Raw genomic sequence first — 20437 nt, 5'->3', positions numbered from 1 at the left:
AAAACAACTACAATGTTCAAATGTAACTTTTCTGTTATTTAATTTCAAAATTTTGACAGTATGATGATAGAAGAAGTATTCAAATAATTTCATTGCGAAATATTGGCTTTTTAATTATTTTCGTCTCGCAAACAAGACACTCTTGCGTTTTTCTTTGAAAGCATGCGTTAGTGTTATTTGTCTCCTTATTTTCCGCTTCCCTTCACCACACCGTTGTAATAAACAAGCTGAGACCAGCCAAAATTCATAATGTAGTAGTTATGTTCACGTGTTTAACGGTGAAAGTCTCGTGTTTTCTGTCTTTTTTTCTTTTTTTAACAAGGGTCAAACACGTCTGAATGACTGTGGTGCGTTTATTGTCGTCCGCGGAGATCGTAAAACACGTTTTGTTTCATTTCCCAATCAAAAAACACTGAATACACTTTGGATTGAGTTGACGTAATAATGCCTCGCTGGCTTTAACCTTGCCAAACACAATCCAATGTTATCGTTATCTAGACTAAGATTGCATCTGAGCATTTTATGAAACACCATCAATGCAAAAACCGAACGATCAGGAAGAATTTTTGTGTATGTAGCCATTAGGGAAGTGAAAGTAGTAGTGTCTTACTTTTAGGCGTCCCGTTCCTGTTTACTTTAGTGTGCGCATTGAACGAGCTAGTCTGCTTCAGTCATACGCACCGAAGCGTAATATCATTCATCTTATGATAATAATAATTGTGCACTCGCATTGTCAGATGTTAATGCCGTGAGTTGGAGAAGGAGACTTTCCAGCTGCATAATCGTGCAGCATCGGAAAAAAAACTGAACTGAAGGACACTCATCAATATGCCATTACAAGGTTGCATACAGAAGCGAGTCAGGTAAATGTCAAGTTACATACCTGTATACTTAAGAGAAATATGTGGCATGTTGATGCCTGACTGTGTTTGTACTTGGCTGAATGTGTGTGCAACTGATTACTATCCAGGAATCTGTCCACATTATTTATTTTCACACAGACTGTTATCTCTCATGGGATCTTATCAGGCAATATAATCAAGACTGAATGAATGCAGCGATAAAAACATTATTGCTGGCCACATATTCTCTTGCCAGAAAAATAGACTGATATGAAAGAATTTATGCAAAAGAAGCACCAATAGCACAAAAGGACAAAAAAAAAGAGACAACAACAAAACAAAGTAGATCCCCAACATATACAAATGTCAAAGGTGCAAAGTGGGACTTGTATCCATAATTATTGAACCTCAAGGACAGTTAGGAGCAGTCGAACCATTGTAGGTAACAGCATAGAACATAGCACACTAACCATTTTTCTTTGAGTGACAAGGCGTAAAATTAAAGATATGTTCCAAAAAACACTCGAGTGTACAAAAGCAGAACATTTGAGTGAACCATAGCTTTGGTTTAGCTTTTCCTAGGCCAAAAAGGACCAGGCATGGCTAAACTGTAGAGGTCAAGTCAAGTTACAGAAGCAGAACCTTTGAGGGTACTGCCACTCCCAATGACAAGTCACGGTATATCAAGCTGTAATGTGCATTATAGGCAAACCCGAAGATAAGAGTATAAAAAGTAACGGATGTCGCCAGCCTTCTAGGGCATGCCTTTGTCTGACTTGCAGAGAGGCTTTTGCTCTCCCCCCGGGCAGAACGGAATTTTGCGAACCCAAGGCAGTGACGACAGACGCCTTGTGATGCCAAAGGGGAGGTTGTAAATGTCGTCGGTTTCCAAGGTTGCAGAGGCCTCCGGGTGCGTTTCGTCCGTGACGAACAGTCCACGCTCGCTTTTGGTACCTGTATCACAGAAGAACTCTTTTGAAGAAGTGCGAGTTGACGGCTGAGGCTAATTTAGCCTTAAACCTACCAGGAATGGTGTTGTCCAGGAAGAACCCCAGGAAGCCTCCGACAAACATCGGAGTTGTAAAAAGGATCTGCAACACTGCATCCACTTCACTTTGGCCTGCGGAAAAACGCATCCAGACGTTGTCATAGGGTAATTAGGGCCAGTGCTTGATGTGCGCTAGGACCACGAATGAGTCCTTGGAAAACCGTCTCCCCACAAAACCCAATGCATTTGAAAACTCATGCCTTATGGTGTCGTTTCATGTCAGTAAAAAGATGCGATTCATACCCGTGACCAAGACATTTGGATTCTTGGTGATCCAGTTCGGAATGACTAGCCCAGAAAACAAGGAGAAACCGAGCACAAAGTTGTTCCTGGAGGAATTCATATCTGTTGACTTAAAAAAAAAAAAAAAGTAAGGTCATGACTACTGGATAAAAAGGAAATAGTCACTCCGGGTTACCTGTAGGTTAGAGATTCCCGTCGCAGCGATGACCCCAAACATGATCAGGAACATCCCTCCAATCACAGGGTTGGGAATGGTGGAGAAAATGGCTCCGATTTTACCCAGGACCCCCATTACGATCATCACGACTCCGCTGAGCAGAATTACCATTCGACTTCCCACCTGCACCACAGACACATCATCAGAAATCATTCATTCATTCATTCATGTATTTCAAGGCACTGTCAAGCAGATACTTTGATGGCGCTGAAAATTTAAAATGATGTCGCGCTCTCTTTCAAACCTTGGTGATGCCCAGGGCAGCTACGTTCTCGCTGAACGAGGTGGTGCCGTTCCCGGTGCCAAAGGCCCCCGCCAACAAGCTGCCAATTCCTTCCACGCCGATTCCCCGGTTGATGGCGTGCTTGGGCGGAGGCGGCGCCCCTGAGAGCTTGGCGCACGCATGATAGTCGCCCACCGACTCTGCCATGGAGCACACGATTCCCGCCATCATGCCAATAATGCCTGCCAGGTTCACTGCCGGGGTGCCCCACTGGCCTGTGGAAAAAGGCGGTTCTCGATCAAGGGGTTCTCCAACTGGGGTCAGGGGTCTGTGAGCCATAGCTCGGCTGTCCCTTGGACCTAAAGGTTGAAGATGGACCAAATCAATGTGTGGATCGGAATGCTTACCCGGATAAGGCAGGACAAACCAGGAAGCCTGGGTAACCACGTCCCCCTTCACGTCAGTCCGGGCCTGGTGTCCGTATTGGTTCGGATCAGATGGCAGCACGTCATAGATGGTGAGCAGGTGGCACACTAACCAGGAGACCGCAATGCCCAGCAGAATCTAATCGACATCAATTTTTTAGCATCGTACGCTAACTGTAGCGGAGTATTTTGAGGACCTACGGGCATCATCTGGAAAATGTAGAACTTTTTGGTGTGCAGCTTCTTGGCCTTGCTGTATGCAGGAATGGGCAGCTCGATGAATCGCAAGTACTGGGAGAACAGGATGATCAAGACTGCGGTCCTGTGCATTTTAGAAAAAAACGTTACTACTGCTTTACTGCGGGCATTTGCAAACCTTTTGGGTCCGGGGACTCCTCAACACGCAGACAGACATTCCATTTCAAGTGTAGCAGACGCACATGGCTGAGATTCCCCAGTGGCTGCCGGCCCTGACTCCAGCCGCGTCGAACATGGACAGACCGATGAGCGAGATGGTGGGCGCGATGGTGAGAGGGCCGACAAAGCGCATCAGGAAGCCGACGAGGCCAGAGAATCCCACTACGATCTGCAGGAGGGAGGCCACCATGATGGAGCCTTGCAGCTGGGATGGGAGGATGGAACCTGAAAAATTATTCCATCAAATTTGACCATGTTTGAGCCGGCTTACTGTTGTCAGTCGGGTCCGCCACACTTCGATGAAAACGGGCGAGGACGTGTTCACCAGGGTGGCATTTTTGGTCCAAGAGGGACACTGGAATTCGGGTATGGACAACATGGCCAATGCTGGGGTGAGTAAGGCGAACGTGCCCCCCTGCAGGATGGGAAGCCTAACAAGAACAGGAACCAATGGTGAAAAAATATATATATATCACAATCACAATCTTGAAAGTGTGCGTTATCCAATATTTTCAATCCTAAAATGATGAATTAGCATGAGCTTACATCACTGGGAAAATAACCACACTTCATTTTCCCAATGGTCCAAATGTTACACCCCTTGTGTTTAGCATGTTCACACCTAATGCCAAAGGTGACCTGCAGAATGGTGCACAGCCCCGAGACGAAGAAGATTGTGTTGATCAGGTGACTCTGGGTCAAGCCGTCGTGCTGCAAACACAGGCTATCAGCCAAGATAAGCGGGATGGCGATGTTGCTGCCAAATGCTGTCAGGTAATGCTGTGGAGTAGAGAAGAAGCTCTGTAAATTGGACGGGGACATTGCAAAACTACACATTTTTATTTTTTTTGGGCGACACGTTTATAAATCACCTGAAAGGCCAGGAAGACTAACAAGTACCAGGGCGGGGTCTGGGTCACACTGTACACTGTCACACTGTTGTTACGGTCCACTTCACCACTGTTTTCACTGATGAAAGGCTTGAGGGGCTCTGCCGCCCTGGGCTGGACTTTGTCCTCATCCATCTAAACACACGAAAAGAGCACTCAGAAAAACAAACCATAAATCCCTCCCAAAGCTCAAACAGGTAGCACTTACAAGGTCCTTAAACTTGACATGAAATGATAAATTTAATGTGCAGTTCAAAAGAGGTTTGTTAAGTTTCTAAAAAGATGTTTGTTCTTACAATGTGTTCGTGAGATATATGAGCTAATTCGGCCTCTGATAATATTTGGAAATGTCTCTCCAATTGTTTGCGAAAGCTAATGCTTACCTCATATAGATTCACTGTTTGTTTTCTAGCTAAAATATGCCGTCTTTTTCGTGGTAGGTTTTACCGAGTTACTATTGCATGAGCAGTATTTTTGAGTCTTTATTTTGCACTTTTTGTCAACCCATGTCTTTAATAGACATACCAAATGGATGGACACTACATATTTGCTTTATTGGCCCCTGAGCCTTAAGTTTGACACCACTGTATATCAATTTTGGCCAACCACAAACCTGAATAAAGTCATGTCTGGAAATATTCAACAATTGCTTTTTCTTAAAGTATTTCAATATATTTTATTATAATAACAAAAGCGCGCATCTCTGTGGATCAATACTCACAAACCATTGATGGTCTCAAAACGACCCTTTGCATAATAACACTTACAGGCTGTTGGCCCGTTAATGATTTTGATGTTTAATTTCTCATGTTAGGAGATTAGAGAGGCAATTGTTGTGAAAAGATTTTTAATTGCGGTAGGAAAAATACCCCAATGACTGCACACACAAAAGATTCAAATTTTCTTTGTTGTTTCAGTATGTGCCCGATGTGGCAATGAAATCATAGGTGTGACAAAATATGGCCAAAAGGTTTTTATGGTCTCCTCAGGACGATACGTGCTTCCAGTATACATACACAAAATTACCATATAGCTCTTACTTACTTATAAATCTCACAACTAACATATATAACTAGCTTGCCTATCAACAGCCAAATTCCCTAATTAGCGAGCTAAGCATATTAACAAAACTAACAAAAAGGTAGGTCAACAAACAATCTAGCTGTCAATTAGCGAGCAACTCGAGAAAGTCACATGTGTTATCTCTTTTTTTTCCGTTTAATCATGCTACCCAACTAGTTAACAAACAACAAGCTAACAACCAACTACTCAACTGCCAAATGACGTCTTATCAACAAATACGGACCTCATCTATCTAGCAAGCTAACTCAACAAAACGTGACTCTCGTAATTTGCATGTTACTTCCCCCCCGCATAATCCTGCTGCAAAGTAAACTTATTCATAAACAACGTAATTAACGAACCAACAAACTCCATCATTAGTACCAACCAACAAGCAAACCTCATAACTAGATTATTCACAAACGCATATCTACCGATATAGCTATGTATCTATTTAACTACCTCAAGGAAGTCACTTAGAAACCAGGTATGCACTTAAGCTACTATTTGCTACTCGTTAACTAAAAGCGAACTATCAATGTAATAATTAACTAGCTGAATAAAGAAATATGGTTTGTCTTTCAAAATTTATTGTCAGAACAATAAAACTAGAAATTCAGCCACCTCCTTGGTCCCAATCTAGTTATATAATTATTCTAAATAACAAGGTTAGCCATTGAAATAAAGGTCAGCATCAGCATCAAGAGTGGAACAGGATTTGTTTGACACCTGTCACCCGAGGCCGGACACGATCGTAAATAACCGGATTACATCTTGCTGACCTTTCACCCTTGTGAACAACATTTAATGTCAGTGTCACATTTAACAAAAAGGTTACAAAATGGAGGAAAGAATAAAGGGCCACCAGCAGTCAATTAGCTTTTAATTGACACGGACGTGCGCACATAAAGGTGTCGTGATGTTATTTGATTTTATTCTTTTTGGTGCAGCAAGAAGACAAAATGAGATCCACCAAATGCTCATTAATTATTAATACAAAAAGATTTCGAGTCAATGGTACTTATGCTCCACCATTTTTTACCTGCCCAAAGAGCTCACGCAGATAGAGTACTGAACCTTTTTCCCTTTCTACCTCACTTATTGCTCATATATATGAAAATACGCAAGTTTGGCCGACGAACTCCCTGCAAATGCCTTCATGCACACTTGCACACAAGCACACACACGCACGCACGCACGTCTGTCGTTAACTTCAGTTACACGAGCTTGAGTAATTGAGGAATTCACATAAAATCGTCCAATAGAAACTACATTTCCATTCAATGGCTTTTTTTAAAATCCTTGAATATATAATTCTCCTGGAAAAAACAACTTTTGAACAAAACAATCAAAATCAACTCCACTTTCCAGACACCTTTCCTTCTTTCCTGTTCCTCTTCTCCTCGAAACAATTCTCAAAACTTCTTACTTACAGGTTCCGTTCTGGCCACGCGCAGCACACTCCTGTGGAAGCGAATTTGAGCAGTGTACACCAGACATACAACTCATATCGCATTTTAATCTGAATGCGGCTTTACCTACCCAAATAAACTCCTGGCAGTGTGGAGAGCCTTCATCCCCTTGTGTAATTGTTCCTGCGGCAGCAGAGAACGCAGCGGGAGGAGAAAAGGAAAATTGAGACACTTGAGCATTGCTGCTCATCGTGGTGGTGGATGTGTTCGTGGCAACTGTAGTTGCATTACTGGTTTAATGAAATGAGGTTTGTCAAGCACACCATCGTTTGTCATTGCTGGCAGCTAATGATTGAAAGGACTGCATCCCTTCAAATGTTTGTTTTTCCAGGTCCAAGTTTCAGTCTTCACATTGACATCACGTGGCTAGTTTAGGAAACAAAGAGCATGGAATACTGTTCAAGACGGTGAACCCTTGTTGGAGACAAAACCCTACTCACAATAGTATTGGCTTGCCCAAAAATGTTTAGAATGGCCGGTATACTGTGACAGCAACTGTGACCAGAATGGTCAGGAAATGGTCCACGGAAGCTGAAGATGCTCTGCGGGACTGCTTCGACACGACCAGGTGGGAACTCTTCAGCGAGGTTCACGGGGAGGACATTGATGCACTCACTGACACCATCACAGACTACATAAACTTCTGTGAGGAGAACACCGTACCCACCAGAACTGTGCGGTGTTTTTCCAACAGCAAACCATGGATTAATCCCGACATAAAGGCCCTCCTGAAGGAGAAGAAGAGAGCTTTTATGTCGAGAGACAGAGAGGAGCTGAAGGCCGTGCAGATTCGGCTGAGAAGAAAGATCAGGGAGGGGAAGAAGATATACAGGATGAAATTGGAGGACCAGTTGCAGGCCAACAATGTCGCTGGTGTCTGGAGGGGCCTGAAAACCATCTCAGGCCATGACAGCCCAAAGACATTGACTGAGAAGGACAAGAACTGGGCAGATGGACTGAACCGTTTTTTCAACCGTTTCGACCAGTCGTCTGTCCCTTCCCCCAACCACCAACTGCAACCACTCTCACTAAGGACTTCTTCTCCTCCCCCTCCTCTTTCGACCAGCTCTCATCAACCCAGTCTGTCACCTGGTTCCTGCCTGTCCGTCACAACAGAGCAGGTGAGGAACCAACTGAGGAAGATGAATGTGAGGAAGGCAGCAGGTCCAGACAAGATCAGTTCCCGGCTCCTCAGGACCTGCTCTGACCAGCTGTGTGACATTGTCCAGCACATGTTCAACCTGAGCCTGAAGCTGGGCAGAACTCCACAGCTGTGGAAAACTTCGTGCCTGGTCCCAGTGCCCAAGACCCCCCACCCTAAGGAGCTGAACAGCTACAGACCGGTGGCGCTGACGTCTCACCTGATGAAGACGCTGGAGAGACTCGTCCTCGCCCACCTTCGACCGCTGGTGAGCCCGGCACTGGACCCGCTGCAGTTTGCCTATCAGCCTGGCATCGGCGTGGAAGATGCCATTATCTACCTCCTCCAATCAGTGCTGTCACACTTGGAGAAGGCTGGGAGCACTGTGAGAATCATGTTCTTTGATTTCTCCAGTGCCTTCAACACCATCCAGCTCAACTTGCTGGGAGGCAAACTGCAGAACGCCGGAGTGGACCACCATCTCACAGCATGGATCACGGACTACCTCACAAATCGGCCGCAGTACGTGAGGTTGCAGAGCTGTGAGTCGGACAGGCTTCTCTGCAGCACTGGAGCGCCGCAGGGGACTGTTCTGGCTCCATTCCTGTTCATCCTCTACACCTCGGACTTCAGACACGCCACTCCAACCTGCCACCTTCAGAAGTTCTCCGATGACTCTGCGATTGTTGGCCTCATTACAGAGGGGGACGATCGGGAGTACAGGGGAATGACGAAGGACTTTGTGGACTGGTGCCAGCAGAATCTCCTCCAGATCAACCCTAGGAAAACTAAGGAGTTGGTTGTGGATTTCTGCAGGAAACAGTCCTCACCGGCACCGATGAACATCCAGGGTAAGGACATAGAGAGGGTGACCTCCTACAAGTACCTAGGTGTTCTTCTGAACAACAAACTGGACTGGTCTACAAACACGGACAACCTGATTAGGAAAGGACAGAGCCGACTCTTCCTACTCAGGAAACTGAGGTATTTTGGGGTTCAGGGGTCGCTCCTTAAGACTTTCTATAACTCGGTGGTGGCCTCGGCCATCCATTATGGCATTGTCTGCTGGTCAGGCAGCATCTCAGCCCGGGACAGAAAGAGACTGGAGCGACTGGTCAGGAAGGCTAGTTCTGTCCTGGGTTGCTCCCTTGACACTCTGGAGGAGGTGGGCAACAGAAGGATGCTAACTAAGCTAAAAGCTATGATGGACAGTCCCTCCCACCCTCTCCAGCCCGCCCTGACAGCACTTGGTAGCTCCTTCAGCCAGAGACTGTTACACCCGCGCTGCAAGAAGGAGAGATACAGACGCTCGTTCCTACCAACTGCTGTCAGGCTGCTGAATAAAAAATAGCAACAATAATATTTAATAATTGAATGATGTGGAAAACAACTGTAAATAGCACTGCGATTTATCCATTTTGTATTTATATTGCACTTAATTGGACGGTGTTTGTTTGTTTTTTTCTTCTTCTTTCTGCCTACATTCTTGTTGCTGGAGGCTGTACATTTCCCCAGTGTGGGACTAATAAAGGATATCTTATCTTATCTTATAGAAAACATATTTAGCTCTCAAAATTCTACGATTGCAACACAGTAACTAGTGGGTTACTCTAGCATGTGAACGTTTTACGGGATTAGTCTGAGGCCCAAAAAAGGGTCTACTGACTTTTGAACACGAGTTGGCTGAGATTGCTTGATTATGAACAGCCATATTCCGAGTAATAAAAGGGTGTGCGCACTTGTGCAACCAAATTATCTTATTGAGTTGTGCAGGTTATACATCACATCAATGGTGAAAAATGATTAGGAACGATTTGTCTTAGTCACACATTTTCAGCTCTTTGTCATGCTCAGGGCACAAAATACAAGCGTAAACAACAATAACGATTAAAAAAAAACATCCTGCAGCAGCCGGCTCTGGTAAATAACTATTACAGTGCACGTCGTGTTTTATCTGTTGGCTGTGTACTTTATTACATTGAAGAATAAAATGTGATTTAGCGTAATGCTTCTTGCTGCACTTTTTCCCCCTCCTTTTCTTTAATATAAAAAAGGCCAGGGAGCATTATCACAGGGCGTCACATGTGAGCGCACACTGTTGATGAGAATGTGGCAGGCCTGGATGATTGAATGCCGCTGGCTGCAGCCCCCCCCCCCCCACACCCCTCCTTCTTTATCTTCTTCATTCTGCTGAAGGCCATCTCACGACTCGCATGCACGATTCTTCTAACAAACACGGACATTGGCCCACCCCGACGGCTGCGATTTTAGCCCCCGTGGGCAATGCCCATGTCCACATGCTGGATGTCACATCAGACTTTTTTTCTCCCCTTGTTCTTCTTCTACAGTATCTGTTTGTGTATGCACTCATGGTCGACAACAGGCCACTCTAAAGCAGACACGCTCACCTGAAGTCCCGCTCCGCATGCCAGACTGTTCCAGGCACCGGCATACTATCACACCTTCTCTCCGTGACGTGCATGTACTCAATGCCGACAACGAGGCGCTCTAAGGCCGCCATACCAGTGCACTCGTCACACTCGTCAGGCTGGCCTTTGTCACACCTTGTGTCATTCATTTATAAAGTCAAACGCCGTGTTGTGAAAGCTGAATAAAATTGTAACAAAAGACATAACTAAAACACATAAAAAGATAATTAATCACCCTTGGATGATGTCCACTGGAGTGTTTGACATCTGACCAGTGTGCATAATAGGGGGCTTGACCTGGCAGAACACATTTTTTTCCCCACCTATAAAACGGACAGAATAAAAATTTGATTGAAAATTTGAAAAAATTGATTTCAAACTACACAGGCGATTCAACTGTACACGCACACACACACGCACGCACACTTGCAGGGATACACTAGTTCAACTAAATCCAAAACAAATCTTAACACAAGGACCCGGATGACAAGAACAGGTGGCGACAATAAAGGCACATGAGGAAACAAAACCAAATATATTCCAAAAAAAAACACGTTTTCTTTTCTCTCCGTCTCTGATTGCATTATCACAGGCTAAAGGTGTCCTTAAAGCTGCATAAAAACACATTAAAGTGAAGAACTACACAGTAAACTTAACAATGCATGCAATTATTTCAGTTTGAACGGTATCGCTTCTCGGAACAGAACTAAAAACGAAGGTCTGATAATGAAGTTTGCAGGGTGTGTGATTGCCAATAGTTGTCATGCCTTTGGGCGCCTCGCGGCATTAAGCCCCCACCCGCCGACAACTACCCTGTTTCTCTCAGTAATGTTTAAACTATCACCTGTGTGATGGCTTATTTCGTCCACAGGAGAAGAACAAAAACAAAAAAAACAAAGAAAACGAGTTGTTGCTGCTTCTCCCTGCAGGTCTAATGAGTCATGACATGAGCGTTCCCTCCCACACTCCTTCCCTCTCCCCCCTTCCTCCCCCACTCTGAGCGCCTTTATATTAGAGGTGCTGCTCCCCTTCCCGCAGAAGCATCCCTCCCGCCTTATCGGGAGGCACACCGGATCTCACAAGATGACTCGGACTCCTCTCTTTCTGCTACTTGGGTTCGCTTTTCAGATAGGTGAGTTCAGTACCAAGGACAGTGACTCTGAGCACTTTTTTTTTACTGCACCTCTATTTTGTTGTTTTCCTTCCTTGCGTTTTGTTTTGTTTTTGTAAAGCCAGGCATATTTGTCTCTCGAGCAGGGAATCAAGCACTTCCAGTGGGGAAGGATGGCCAAAGAGAAGATGTGGTAAGTTACTGTATTATTTTGCATTAACATGGATGTACCGTATACGATACGGTATATAGGGCATATAGTATGCAGTACTGTATCCTGCGTGCAATCACCAATGAACGCATGAGAATGCAACCACACATGCATACAATCATTACTGTGCAGGAAGGAACTCACACTGGGTGCAATTATCCATACATGAAGGGTTACTTATTTTACTCCATACACTACAGTAATGAATGTAAAATACTAAATATTGTGAAAGTGTGCCATGCAGAAAGTTGAAGGAAAAATAAACTCAAATGAACAAAACTACTCACCCTTAGATGACAGTGAAGAACAACCCAGGTGCAGATTACTGTGTGTGGCCAGGAGGAGAGTCTCCTTGTCCTACAATTTTTTTCTAGAAAACCATTTCATTATAATGTCGGTTAAAAATGATAGAAAAAGCACAAATTCTTCCATAAGGTTTTGTGGAATCTTGATAGCAAATGGATCCAAAAAAAACAATCCTCCCTTGGCAGAGTACTTAGCATACTGCATAAAATCAACACAAGGCTTATTTCTTAATCAGGTGACAAGATGTTTGGTGGAGGTTCTGTCCAAAGCACTCACCCAGCCGAACGCCCAATTGGACCAAGAGTGCAAGGAGATCTTCCAAGCAGGTTTGTGCCATGTTCCAGTTAGTTCAGCAAAAAGAATGGCAAACAGTACATAATCCATTTTGTCCTTTTACAGGAATTAAACATGCTCCGCTGGACAAGAAGAGCAAAGAGGCGACCAATGAAGAGCAGGCCAAAGATCACGCACAAGACATCCATGAACTCCAGAGCGCAGTAGAGTCGAACCGGGAAAGCGCAAAGAGTGAACGCAATCAGGAATCCTGGAGTCTGGAGAAAAGACACCAGGGAGACGATAGCGCGGAGGAAGAGGAGAAACGGGAGAAGAGAAGCAGCTGGAGGCCAGGAAGGTTCCACCAGAAGAAGCCCAAACGCAACAAGGAACCTTTGGGAGGAGAGTCCAAAGAGGAGGAGCGCGATGAAGAACGCAGTCAGGAGTCCTGGGATTTGGATCGAAGGAGCGACGATGACCTAGAGGACCAAGACAAGCTCATTTGGAAGCCCTCAGATCAATACTACCCCAAAAAGAAGTTCCACAAGCGTGGAGATGAGGACTACGAACGCAGCCAGGAGTCGTGGGGGCTTGATGACGAGAAGGACAAGAGGGAATGGAGGCCTGGGACTTACCACCACAGGGGACACAAGAGAGATGAAGAACTATCAGAGGAACCAGATGAGGAACGCAGTCAGGAATCCTGGGATTTTGACACTAGAAGGGATAAGAAGGACTGGAGGCCCGGGAGATATCACCAAAGGAGACCCAAACGCGATGAGGAACTGTCAGAGGAACCAGATGAGGAACGCAGCCAGGAGTCATGGGGGCTCGATGACGTGAGGGACAAGAGGGAATGGAGGGTTGGGCGATACCACCAGAGGAGACACAAGAGGGATGAGGAGATCTCAGAGGATCTGGATGGGGAACAAAGCCAAGAATCTTGGGATTTTACCACCGATGTATCCAAGAGAGACTGGAGGCCCGGGAGATTTCACCAGAGGAGACACAAGCGCGACGAAGAACTCTCAGAGGTACCAGATGAGGAACGCAGTCAGGAATCCTGGGATTTTGACAGTGGGAGGGCTAAGAAGGACTGGAGACCTGGGAGATACCACCAAAGGAGACACAAGCGTGATGAGGAACTGTCAGAGGAACCCAGAGAGGAACCAGATGATGAGCGCAGCCAGGAGTCTTGGGATTTGGAGAATGACAGATACAAGCGGAACTGGAGGCCTGGAAGATACCACCAGAGGACACACAAGCGAGACAAAGAGCTCTCAGAGGATCCGGATGAGGAACGTAGCCAGGAATACTGGGATTTCGACAGTGACAGATACAAGAGGGACTGGAGACCCGGGAGATACCACCAGAGGAGACACAAGCGAGATGAGGAACTGTCAGAGGATCCGGATGAGGAACGCAGCCAGGAATACTGGGATTTCGACAGTGACAGATACAGGAGGGACTGGAGACCAGGTAGATACCACCAAAGGAGACACAAGCGAGATGAGGAACTGTCAGAGAATCCGGATGAGGAACGTAGCCAGGAATATTGGGATTTTGACACCAACAGATACAAGAGAGACTGGAGACCAGGTAGATACCACCAGAGGAGGCACAAGCGAGATGAGGAACTCCCACAGGAAGCCCGAGAGGAACCTGATGAGGAACGTAGCCAGGAATCCTGGGACTTCAACGGGGAGAAGAAGTCCTGGAGGCCTTGGAGATACTACAAGAATAAGCCAAAGCGTGATGAAGAACTCTCAGAGGAAAAGTGGGAGAACTCAGATGGAGAACGCAGTCAGGAGTACTGGAGCTTCGACAAGAGACACAACAAAGATGATGACAAAAACCCTGAGAAGTACATTTGGAAGCCGTCGCATCAGTACAACCACAAAAACAAATACCACAAGCATGGAGGGGAGGAGGTGTCTGATGATGAAGACCTGAGTGACGATTCAGAAAATCCAGAGGATAGGAGCGAAACCCTGGGGTATTTAATTCTTCTGACAGATTACAGGCCAAGTCCTCAGAAAGTGTAGAGATGACTTCCTGGTTTTACTCTGGGTTAAGCTGAGTGGTTGTTTTTGCAGATATCTGGCTGAGAAAAGAAACCCGTGGATCTACAGAGGCTACTACCATCCCGCCTGGTTCAAAAGGAATCGAGAAGAGCACGCTGCCCCAAACAAGGTAGGCCAGATGTTCACGATCAAGCGTCAGAGCAGTTCCAATTCCAAATGTCGAGCATCTAGACTTTTGAACGCGGTTCTGACTTTTGAATGAGTGCAGATGGATGAGGCGGCCAAGCTGCTGAGTCACAAAATCGACCAGCTCGCCGACCAAGAGGCATCACAAGGCGCCAAGCATCCGAGGGCACTCACGCCGCATGAGGTTCGTCAGGCTACATTTATCTAAAAATCATGTCATCCCTCAATCAGACAACTGGATAACATCTCACGTCATCTGTTAAAGGTTCTTCGCAGCCTTGTCCCAGCATCGCAGAACACCCTGTCCTGATATAAAACAGTGAGAGAGCAAATTATAACGTGTATGTTAGGCTGACTTCAGCCCTAAATTCCGTGTCTGTGCTGTTCTCGTGTTGTCTTTTTGAATCATTTGTGGTCAGACTGACAATAAAAGCCTTTGAGGTTTGCCCAGGGTGTTCAAGCACCATTCTATGGTAGAAAATCAGCAGAAGATAACGTGATGTTCTGTGGGTAAACTATTTTCCATCTCGTGCTCGCTGACCCACTAAAGCCGCGGAGCACATCCAGTCGCTCCTTCACAAACACGCTTTAGGTGGGGGGAGAAAGGGCAACTCATTATGGAAATGTACATTCCACACACAGACATGCCGGGCACTTGCCGAATGAGTGCACATCAACAACTTGGCCTAGAAGTACTGACAATGCTAATATTTCCCCAGCAGAACTTTGGCACGGCTCTGCTGCCTGCATCTTTTATTTATTTTTCCCCCCCAAACTATTTTTTTTCCCTTCAATGGTTGACAGCACTTTTTTACGAGCCAAGCTTGCTGCACCGTCACGACCTCCCAGGGCCATCACGTCTCCATTAGAAAGACACGCGGTGGCTCCTGTGCATCCTGTGGGGCTAAACGATTAAAACCAGAGCAAATGGCTTGTCCGACCATATGGCCAACTGTACATTATTATTATTATTATTATTTATTTATTTTTTTGCAGGAGAAAGCACTGGAAAACCTGGCGGCAATGGATGAGGAGATGAAAAAAATTGCTGCCAAGTTGCATGATAAGGAATGAGCTACGCTTTCAAGGTTTACATGGAAAACAAAACGCCGTTCGTTTCGTCCGCAAAGTTTAAGTGTATAAAAAAAAACTAAAATGGAGCCGTGCTTAAAAAAAAAAGAATCAACGACCATATTGCTGTATTTGTGCTATTTTGATGTGACATCCTAAACGCGTGCATGGGAATGTTTTTTTGATGTTTATCTATACAGTATATATAGCAAGTGTCCAATATTGACTGATGTCATTGTCTTTTCAAGTGTTTGTGTTCAATAAAAGGGTTATTCTGGGAACAAACACTTTTTTTTTAATCCTGTGCTGTCACGTCACGACCCATTTACTCACAAAAATGATTAATTGTAATATATATATATTTTTTGTGTGGATGTTTTTAAGACGACCTGCTAACGTCTTTGTTTGGATCAATTAAAACAAAGTAAATTCCGCATCGGAAAAAGTTTTAATTTTGTGAAGATTCAGTCATGAGGCTACAAAAAATAAAACTTCCGGAGTAAAAAAAAAGAAATTGTGGCCTAAGTGACAAATCTAGGGTGCATCTCTTTCGAGGCCTTTCCTTGCTTAACTGCCTAGAAGAGTTTGCGATGCACCGAAACAGACATTCCCGCCAGTTGTGTTGCCGATGGTGCTTTTAAGCCCTTCAGCTTTCCGTCATTTTTAGTTTTTTTGCCGCTGGCTCTTCTGTCACTTTTTGTTTTTTTGGCGCCGGCTCCTCTGAGTTAGCCTGGCGCGAACGGCCTGTCTCCACGGTGATACCCGAGAGGAGGTAACCGCCGCCGCCGCTCATCAACAGCATGGGATGCGTCCTGTTAGGCAACACCTAAGGGGACAAAACACAAGTCAGGACACATTAATTCTACGACGAGGACCTGAAGGTAACATTCGGTGGGCAGGATGTAACCTGATAATGCCGCAGCCATGTGTCGGTGAGGCGCAGGTTGACCGTGCCGCCTTGCTCCTTCAGTTTGGTGAAGCACTCGACTAGCGGCTGCAGAGAAGACGGTAACATGGATGCAGTGATGTTCACCAAGCTGGCAAAGTTAGCGTCATTTCTTTCACATACTGACAAAGTGGTCAACAAGACGCATTGACCCACAATACTTTATTTCACTCGGCTTGAGAGTTTTTGAACAAAAAGAGCTTTCGCCCTGAGCTTTAGGAGCCACACATCCTATTCTGCTTATTTTCTGTTTTTACGACAAAACATTTTAATACTGAATTGCTGAGACACTTGCTCCCATTTAATTTCCTTGAGGGATAAAGACGCATTTTCTTTGTGTATTTTCCTTTGGTGGGAAGCTCATTTCTCACAGGACCCCTGCAGTAATAAGACCCGTCTTAAATAATAACCCTTGTTCGGCGGAATCGTTTGCGAAACTCGCACTGAGCTCACCTCCTTATACTGCGAGTAGACCACAAAGGGCCTGGAGGGTGACAAGAACCTGAGCAGGCACATCAGGACGGGACATGGGTGGAAGCGAGAGGCGATGACCAATCTGCAAGGACCGCAAAACAAGATGAGCCAAGCAAAGAATCATTTACGCCGTCAACGCATTATTGGAAATGTTGTCATTCCGCCTAATTTGAGAAGCTCGTGATTTAGGACGCAGGGGGAGCAGCGTAATAGCATTTACGATATAGCCGCTATTATAAAGGAGAATCCATAAATGAACACCCTTGCGACGTTTCATCAATAATAAGGAGGCTGTGGGGCTTGAATGGCGCTCCACCAACTGGCAAAGTTACAACGGTCATAACACGATTCTGATCTAGCTTTGTCCACACCGTCCCACGGGACATTCCATTTTACATTTATGAAAATCCATTTCAATCATAACGTATTCTTGAGAAATGACACGAACCCGTCTGCGTTCATGCCCTCTAACTGGGCCGCTGCCGCTGCGAGCTTCTTGCGCCTCTCCTCTTGCTTCACCCGCTTGAGTTGAGCCTAAAACATTTCAAACACCATGATGACCATGCAGCAACCTGTCAATCATAGCCAATCTTTTGCCATACCTTCGCATCTTTGCTTCGTTGGCGATCGTCGTCTGTGCCTGGTTCCCCGCTGGCGTTCGTCTCCACGTTCTCGGAGTCACCCGGGGTGTCCTCCATCTTGGGCTGCGCCTCAGCAGCCACGTTGGGGTGAGGTGCCTCTGAGAAGCCGGGAATCCACAGCATATTACACTTGTGAATGGAGAGAGGTTCTGCAAAACTAGCACGTGTCTGTATTTGCGGAAATTGTTGTGGATCTTCCTTTAAGACAGACTAAAAGTAGGATATGGCTTCAACAAACTCTAGGGGAACCTGTACCTTCACCAGTATCGGGGTCCTTCGGGCTTGTGTCCAGCGTGCCTGCTAGCAAAGCATTCACGTGACAGATGGGAAAGTCATGCAGCGTGTCGTGGAAGTGAGCGGGAAAGCCAAAATTCTCCACTCCTGCCCGGACCGGCCCGCCCCCCGGGTACATTTGGATCACTGATCCAAAGCCTGGACGGGAGGAACAGGAGATCAAAAGAGCGAGTTAGAAAATGAGAAAGCACTTATTCTACATTAAGGGGCATCAGATGGTGACATTTGGATGACCATTTCGTATCTATCATACATTGATGTATACGTTAACATTTTCTGGGGGAAAAAATGCAATTTCTGTAAAGAATTTTAGAAGCATAACAATTCAATGCTTTCAATTTACCTATGTTTCCAGCTGATGCCCTTCATACAACCGGATTAATATTTATTGTGTTGGTTGTGGCGTGCTGTGAAATGTTACTGAATGTTAAGTATGTGCCTCGGGATGAGCAACAAACTCACCTCCCATTCTTTCCATGACGGCCCCCAGCACGAGGCCAGCGCACGTTTCAAACACCAACACTTTGCTGCCGGCGTGGATGTTGGCCAAGGTCAGCATCTGCGCCAATGTGTCATATCGCAAGTGACTGTACCACACACACGCGCACACACACGCGCGCATGCACGTTATTCAAACCGTTATGCGTTTCTGCTGGACGCAGGCAAAAAAGATATGTATATTACCAGATCTTTCCTGGCTCTCGTCCGTGGTACATAAGCGCCATGATGCGGCAAGTCGGTTTAAGAATGGTCACTGTGTTCTCATACCTGAAAAAACATGAGATACCATTCACACACATACAATGATTTTATTATTTTTAAATAAGTGCTGGGCTCTGGCTCACTTCTTTATTTTCTTCTTAATATACTTGTCCTGGGCGAATTCTGTCTTATCCCTGAAGGTAGAGCTGTTGTCTATGAGCTTCTGGATGATTTCCTGCAGCATAAACAAAACAACATATTGAAAGAGACTCTCAACTTGCTTCACTTTTATTACTGCTCAACCAAGCCTTAAGGTCTCAAAAATAATCAGCCCATAAAACATGGACAAGGTGGATACCGATCTACCCCACAGTGTCATGGTGCACGTCATGGAGTTTCCAGCATTACCTGACCCTTAAGGCCTTGCTCTTTGAGTGTCTCAATGTCATCCCGGGTCAGCTTCTGCGACTTGCCGTCATCCACGATGTTCCGATTGTCCGTACCCGCCTCCTTCGTGTCTGTAGGAGAAAGTGTTGCGGTCAAGCACTGTGTGGCTCAGTGCACAAGTTTTGCATTTTGTGGTCTCCAAGCTCTCCTTCTTCAGACAACTCTCGGAATTGCCAATGTTTACTTCACTATTTATGTCCTTTCCCGCACTGAAAAACAAGAGCAACAAAAAAAAAATACTTACCAGATGCTGCACTTGCCTCATCTTTTGGTTTCACAGGCTGCAGCTGTCCTCCAGATACAATTTCAAAAGTGGTGCTGTACAGGTGCCCCACGGCGTTGTCCAGGAAGAACCGCTGCTTCTCAAACACCACCTTCCTGTTATCACAATATGGAGAAATAATAGGAAGAACCGCTGCTTCTCAAACACCACCTTCCTGTTATCACAATATGGAGAAATAATGTTTTTTCACAACTTGTGTCAGTTCCTTGTTAACGTAGACATGAGGTTACTCATTGGAAACCCCCAGATTGATCAACGACCACTAAAGTCCAGTTTGCCTTCGCACACAAGCTCGAAAATAACACTTGTTGCGTGATCTTGACATATGATCAAAACGGCACGAATTAAACGTTTGAGACTAACTTTGTCGACTGTATTTGCACAGCTTTGTAGATCTCGCCCCGCTTCAGCATAACGTAGTCCCCCTCGTTGATCTTATACGGGGAGTCGTCGTCTCCACCGTCCGCCATGATCGGCAAAATAGACAAATGACCGCTCAATATCGACAACAGTTCGAGAAACAACGATCACCGTGGTTTATGAAATTATCGTTAAACTCGCGTTGCACGTGTTGTCTTCCACTTTCCGTCTCAGGGTGACGGGTAGACAACAGAATGGAGCTACTTCCGCGTTTTCATCATTGTTGGCGGTGATTGGCCCGAAACCGACTCTAGCCAGCCAATAGCGTGCGATATTTTGTATAGCAGATGCCGATTTCAGAATCATCGATTTAAAGTGAGTATTTTCTAAATAACTACTGTAAAACTTATATTTCTCCATTGTGTCTTAATGGACTAAGATAAATTTGACCTGAATATTTGTTTTAAATTAAGAAGTTAAAAATGTACAAATCAAGCCTGTTGTACGCATTGTATGGAGCTGGATAAACACTGTTGTGGAGAGAGACAGTTAAAGACAATAAGGAAGTCACAATGAGGTAGTCCATCCATCCATTTTCCGAACCGCTTAATCCTCACTAGGGTCGCGGGGGGTGCTGGAGCCTATCCCAGCCGTCTTCGGGCAGTAGGCGGGGGACATCCTGAACCAGTTGCCAGCCAA

At 45.4% G+C, this 20437-nt stretch overlaps 3 protein-coding genes across 4 annotated transcripts; 1 reads left to right on the top strand and 2 right to left on the bottom strand.

Annotated features, from left to right (window-relative positions):
• Positions 1–1068: 1068 nt before the first annotated feature.
• LOC147185548 (solute carrier family 23 member 1-like) lies at positions 1069–7029 on the bottom strand. Its single transcript, XM_086104366.1, has 12 exons — positions 6910–7029; positions 4288–4440; positions 4038–4195; positions 3687–3846; positions 3439–3620; positions 3200–3320; positions 2981–3137; positions 2595–2848; positions 2309–2473; positions 2134–2242; positions 1867–1962; positions 1069–1796 (listed from the first exon to the last, which is right to left on the bottom strand). The coding sequence occupies exons 1-12, from the start codon at positions 7027–7029 to the stop codon at positions 1597–1599; spliced, it is 1875 nt and encodes a 624-aa protein (XP_085960492.1). The 3' UTR covers positions 1069–1596.
• Positions 7030–11414: 4385 nt separating this feature from the next.
• On the top strand, positions 11415–15876 carry LOC147185547 (uncharacterized). 2 transcript variants are annotated; one of them, XM_086104365.1, is made up of 8 exons: positions 11415–11541; positions 11667–11713; positions 12273–12363; positions 12437–14306; positions 14407–14503; positions 14603–14704; positions 14786–14839; positions 15517–15592. In XM_086104365.1, the coding sequence occupies exons 1-7, from the start codon at positions 11493–11495 to the stop codon at positions 14828–14830; spliced, it is 2301 nt and encodes a 766-aa protein (XP_085960491.1). In that variant the 5' UTR covers positions 11415–11492; the 3' UTR covers positions 14831–14839; positions 15517–15592. The 2 variants fall into 2 exon arrangements, with proteins under 2 accessions (XP_085960491.1, XP_085960490.1); XM_086104364.1 differs by lacking the exon at positions 14786–14839 and having other exon boundaries at positions 11416–11541; positions 15517–15876.
• Positions 15877–16020: 144 nt separating this feature from the next.
• LOC147185546 (tRNA (adenine(58)-N(1))-methyltransferase non-catalytic subunit TRM6-like) lies at positions 16021–19985 on the bottom strand. The gene is made up of 12 exons (XM_086104367.1): positions 19742–19985; positions 19340–19473; positions 19057–19166; positions 18792–18883; positions 18631–18714; positions 18409–18533; positions 17908–18084; positions 17614–17750; positions 17460–17545; positions 16991–17093; positions 16499–16585; positions 16021–16417 (listed from the first exon to the last, which is right to left on the bottom strand). Exons 1-12 carry the CDS (start codon positions 19846–19848, stop codon positions 16238–16240), a joined length of 1422 nt encoding a protein of 473 aa, XP_085960493.1. The 5' UTR covers positions 19849–19985; the 3' UTR covers positions 16021–16237.
• Between the last annotated feature and the right edge of the window lie 452 nt (positions 19986–20437).

This window comes from Hippocampus guttulatus, chromosome 23 (assembly GCF_054856545.1).
Source record: "Hippocampus guttulatus isolate MCC_2025c chromosome 23, RoL_Hgut_1.0, whole genome shotgun sequence".
Taxonomy (NCBI): domain Eukaryota; kingdom Metazoa; phylum Chordata; class Actinopteri; order Syngnathiformes; family Syngnathidae; genus Hippocampus; species Hippocampus guttulatus.
The sequence above is the reverse complement of the archived record's forward strand: the minus strand, read 5'-3'. Positions and strand labels throughout refer to the sequence as shown.

What these genes read in the sequence shown, in the direction of transcription:
- LOC147185546 (XM_086104367.1), bottom strand. Translation starts at nt 19,848, where the DNA reads ATGGCGGACGGTGGAGACGACGACTCCCCGTATAAGATCAACGAGGGG. An exon ending in GTGCAAATACAGTCGACAAA is followed by an intron (nt 19,474 to 19,741) that starts GTTAGTCTCAAA and finishes TTGTGATAACAG; the next exon opens with GAAGGTGGTGTTTGAGAAGC. An exon ending in TGAGGCAAGTGCAGCATCTG is followed by an intron (nt 19,167 to 19,339) that starts GTAAGTATTTTT and finishes TTTCTCCTACAG; the next exon opens with ACACGAAGGAGGCGGGTACG.
- LOC147185547 (XM_086104364.1), top strand. Translation starts at nt 11,493, where the DNA reads ATGACTCGGACTCCTCTCTTTCTGCTACTTGGGTTCGCTTTTCAGATA. An exon ending in CAAGGAGATCTTCCAAGCAG is followed by an intron (nt 12,364 to 12,436) that starts GTTTGTGCCATG and finishes GTCCTTTTACAG; the next exon opens with GAATTAAACATGCTCCGCTG. An exon ending in GGGCACTCACGCCGCATGAG is followed by an intron (nt 14,705 to 15,516) that starts GTTCGTCAGGCT and finishes ATTTTTTTGCAG; the next exon opens with GAGAAAGCACTGGAAAACCT.
- LOC147185548 (XM_086104366.1), bottom strand. Translation starts at nt 7,029, where the DNA reads ATGAGCAGCAATGCTCAAGTGTCTCAATTTTCCTTTTCTCCTCCCGCT. An exon ending in CACTGGGGAATCTCAGCCAT is followed by an intron (nt 3,321 to 3,438) that starts GTGCGTCTGCTA and finishes TAAAATGCACAG; the next exon opens with GACCGCAGTCTTGATCATCC. An exon ending in ACATTTTCCAGATGATGCCC is followed by an intron (nt 3,138 to 3,199) that starts GTAGGTCCTCAA and finishes GATGTCGATTAG; the next exon opens with ATTCTGCTGGGCATTGCGGT.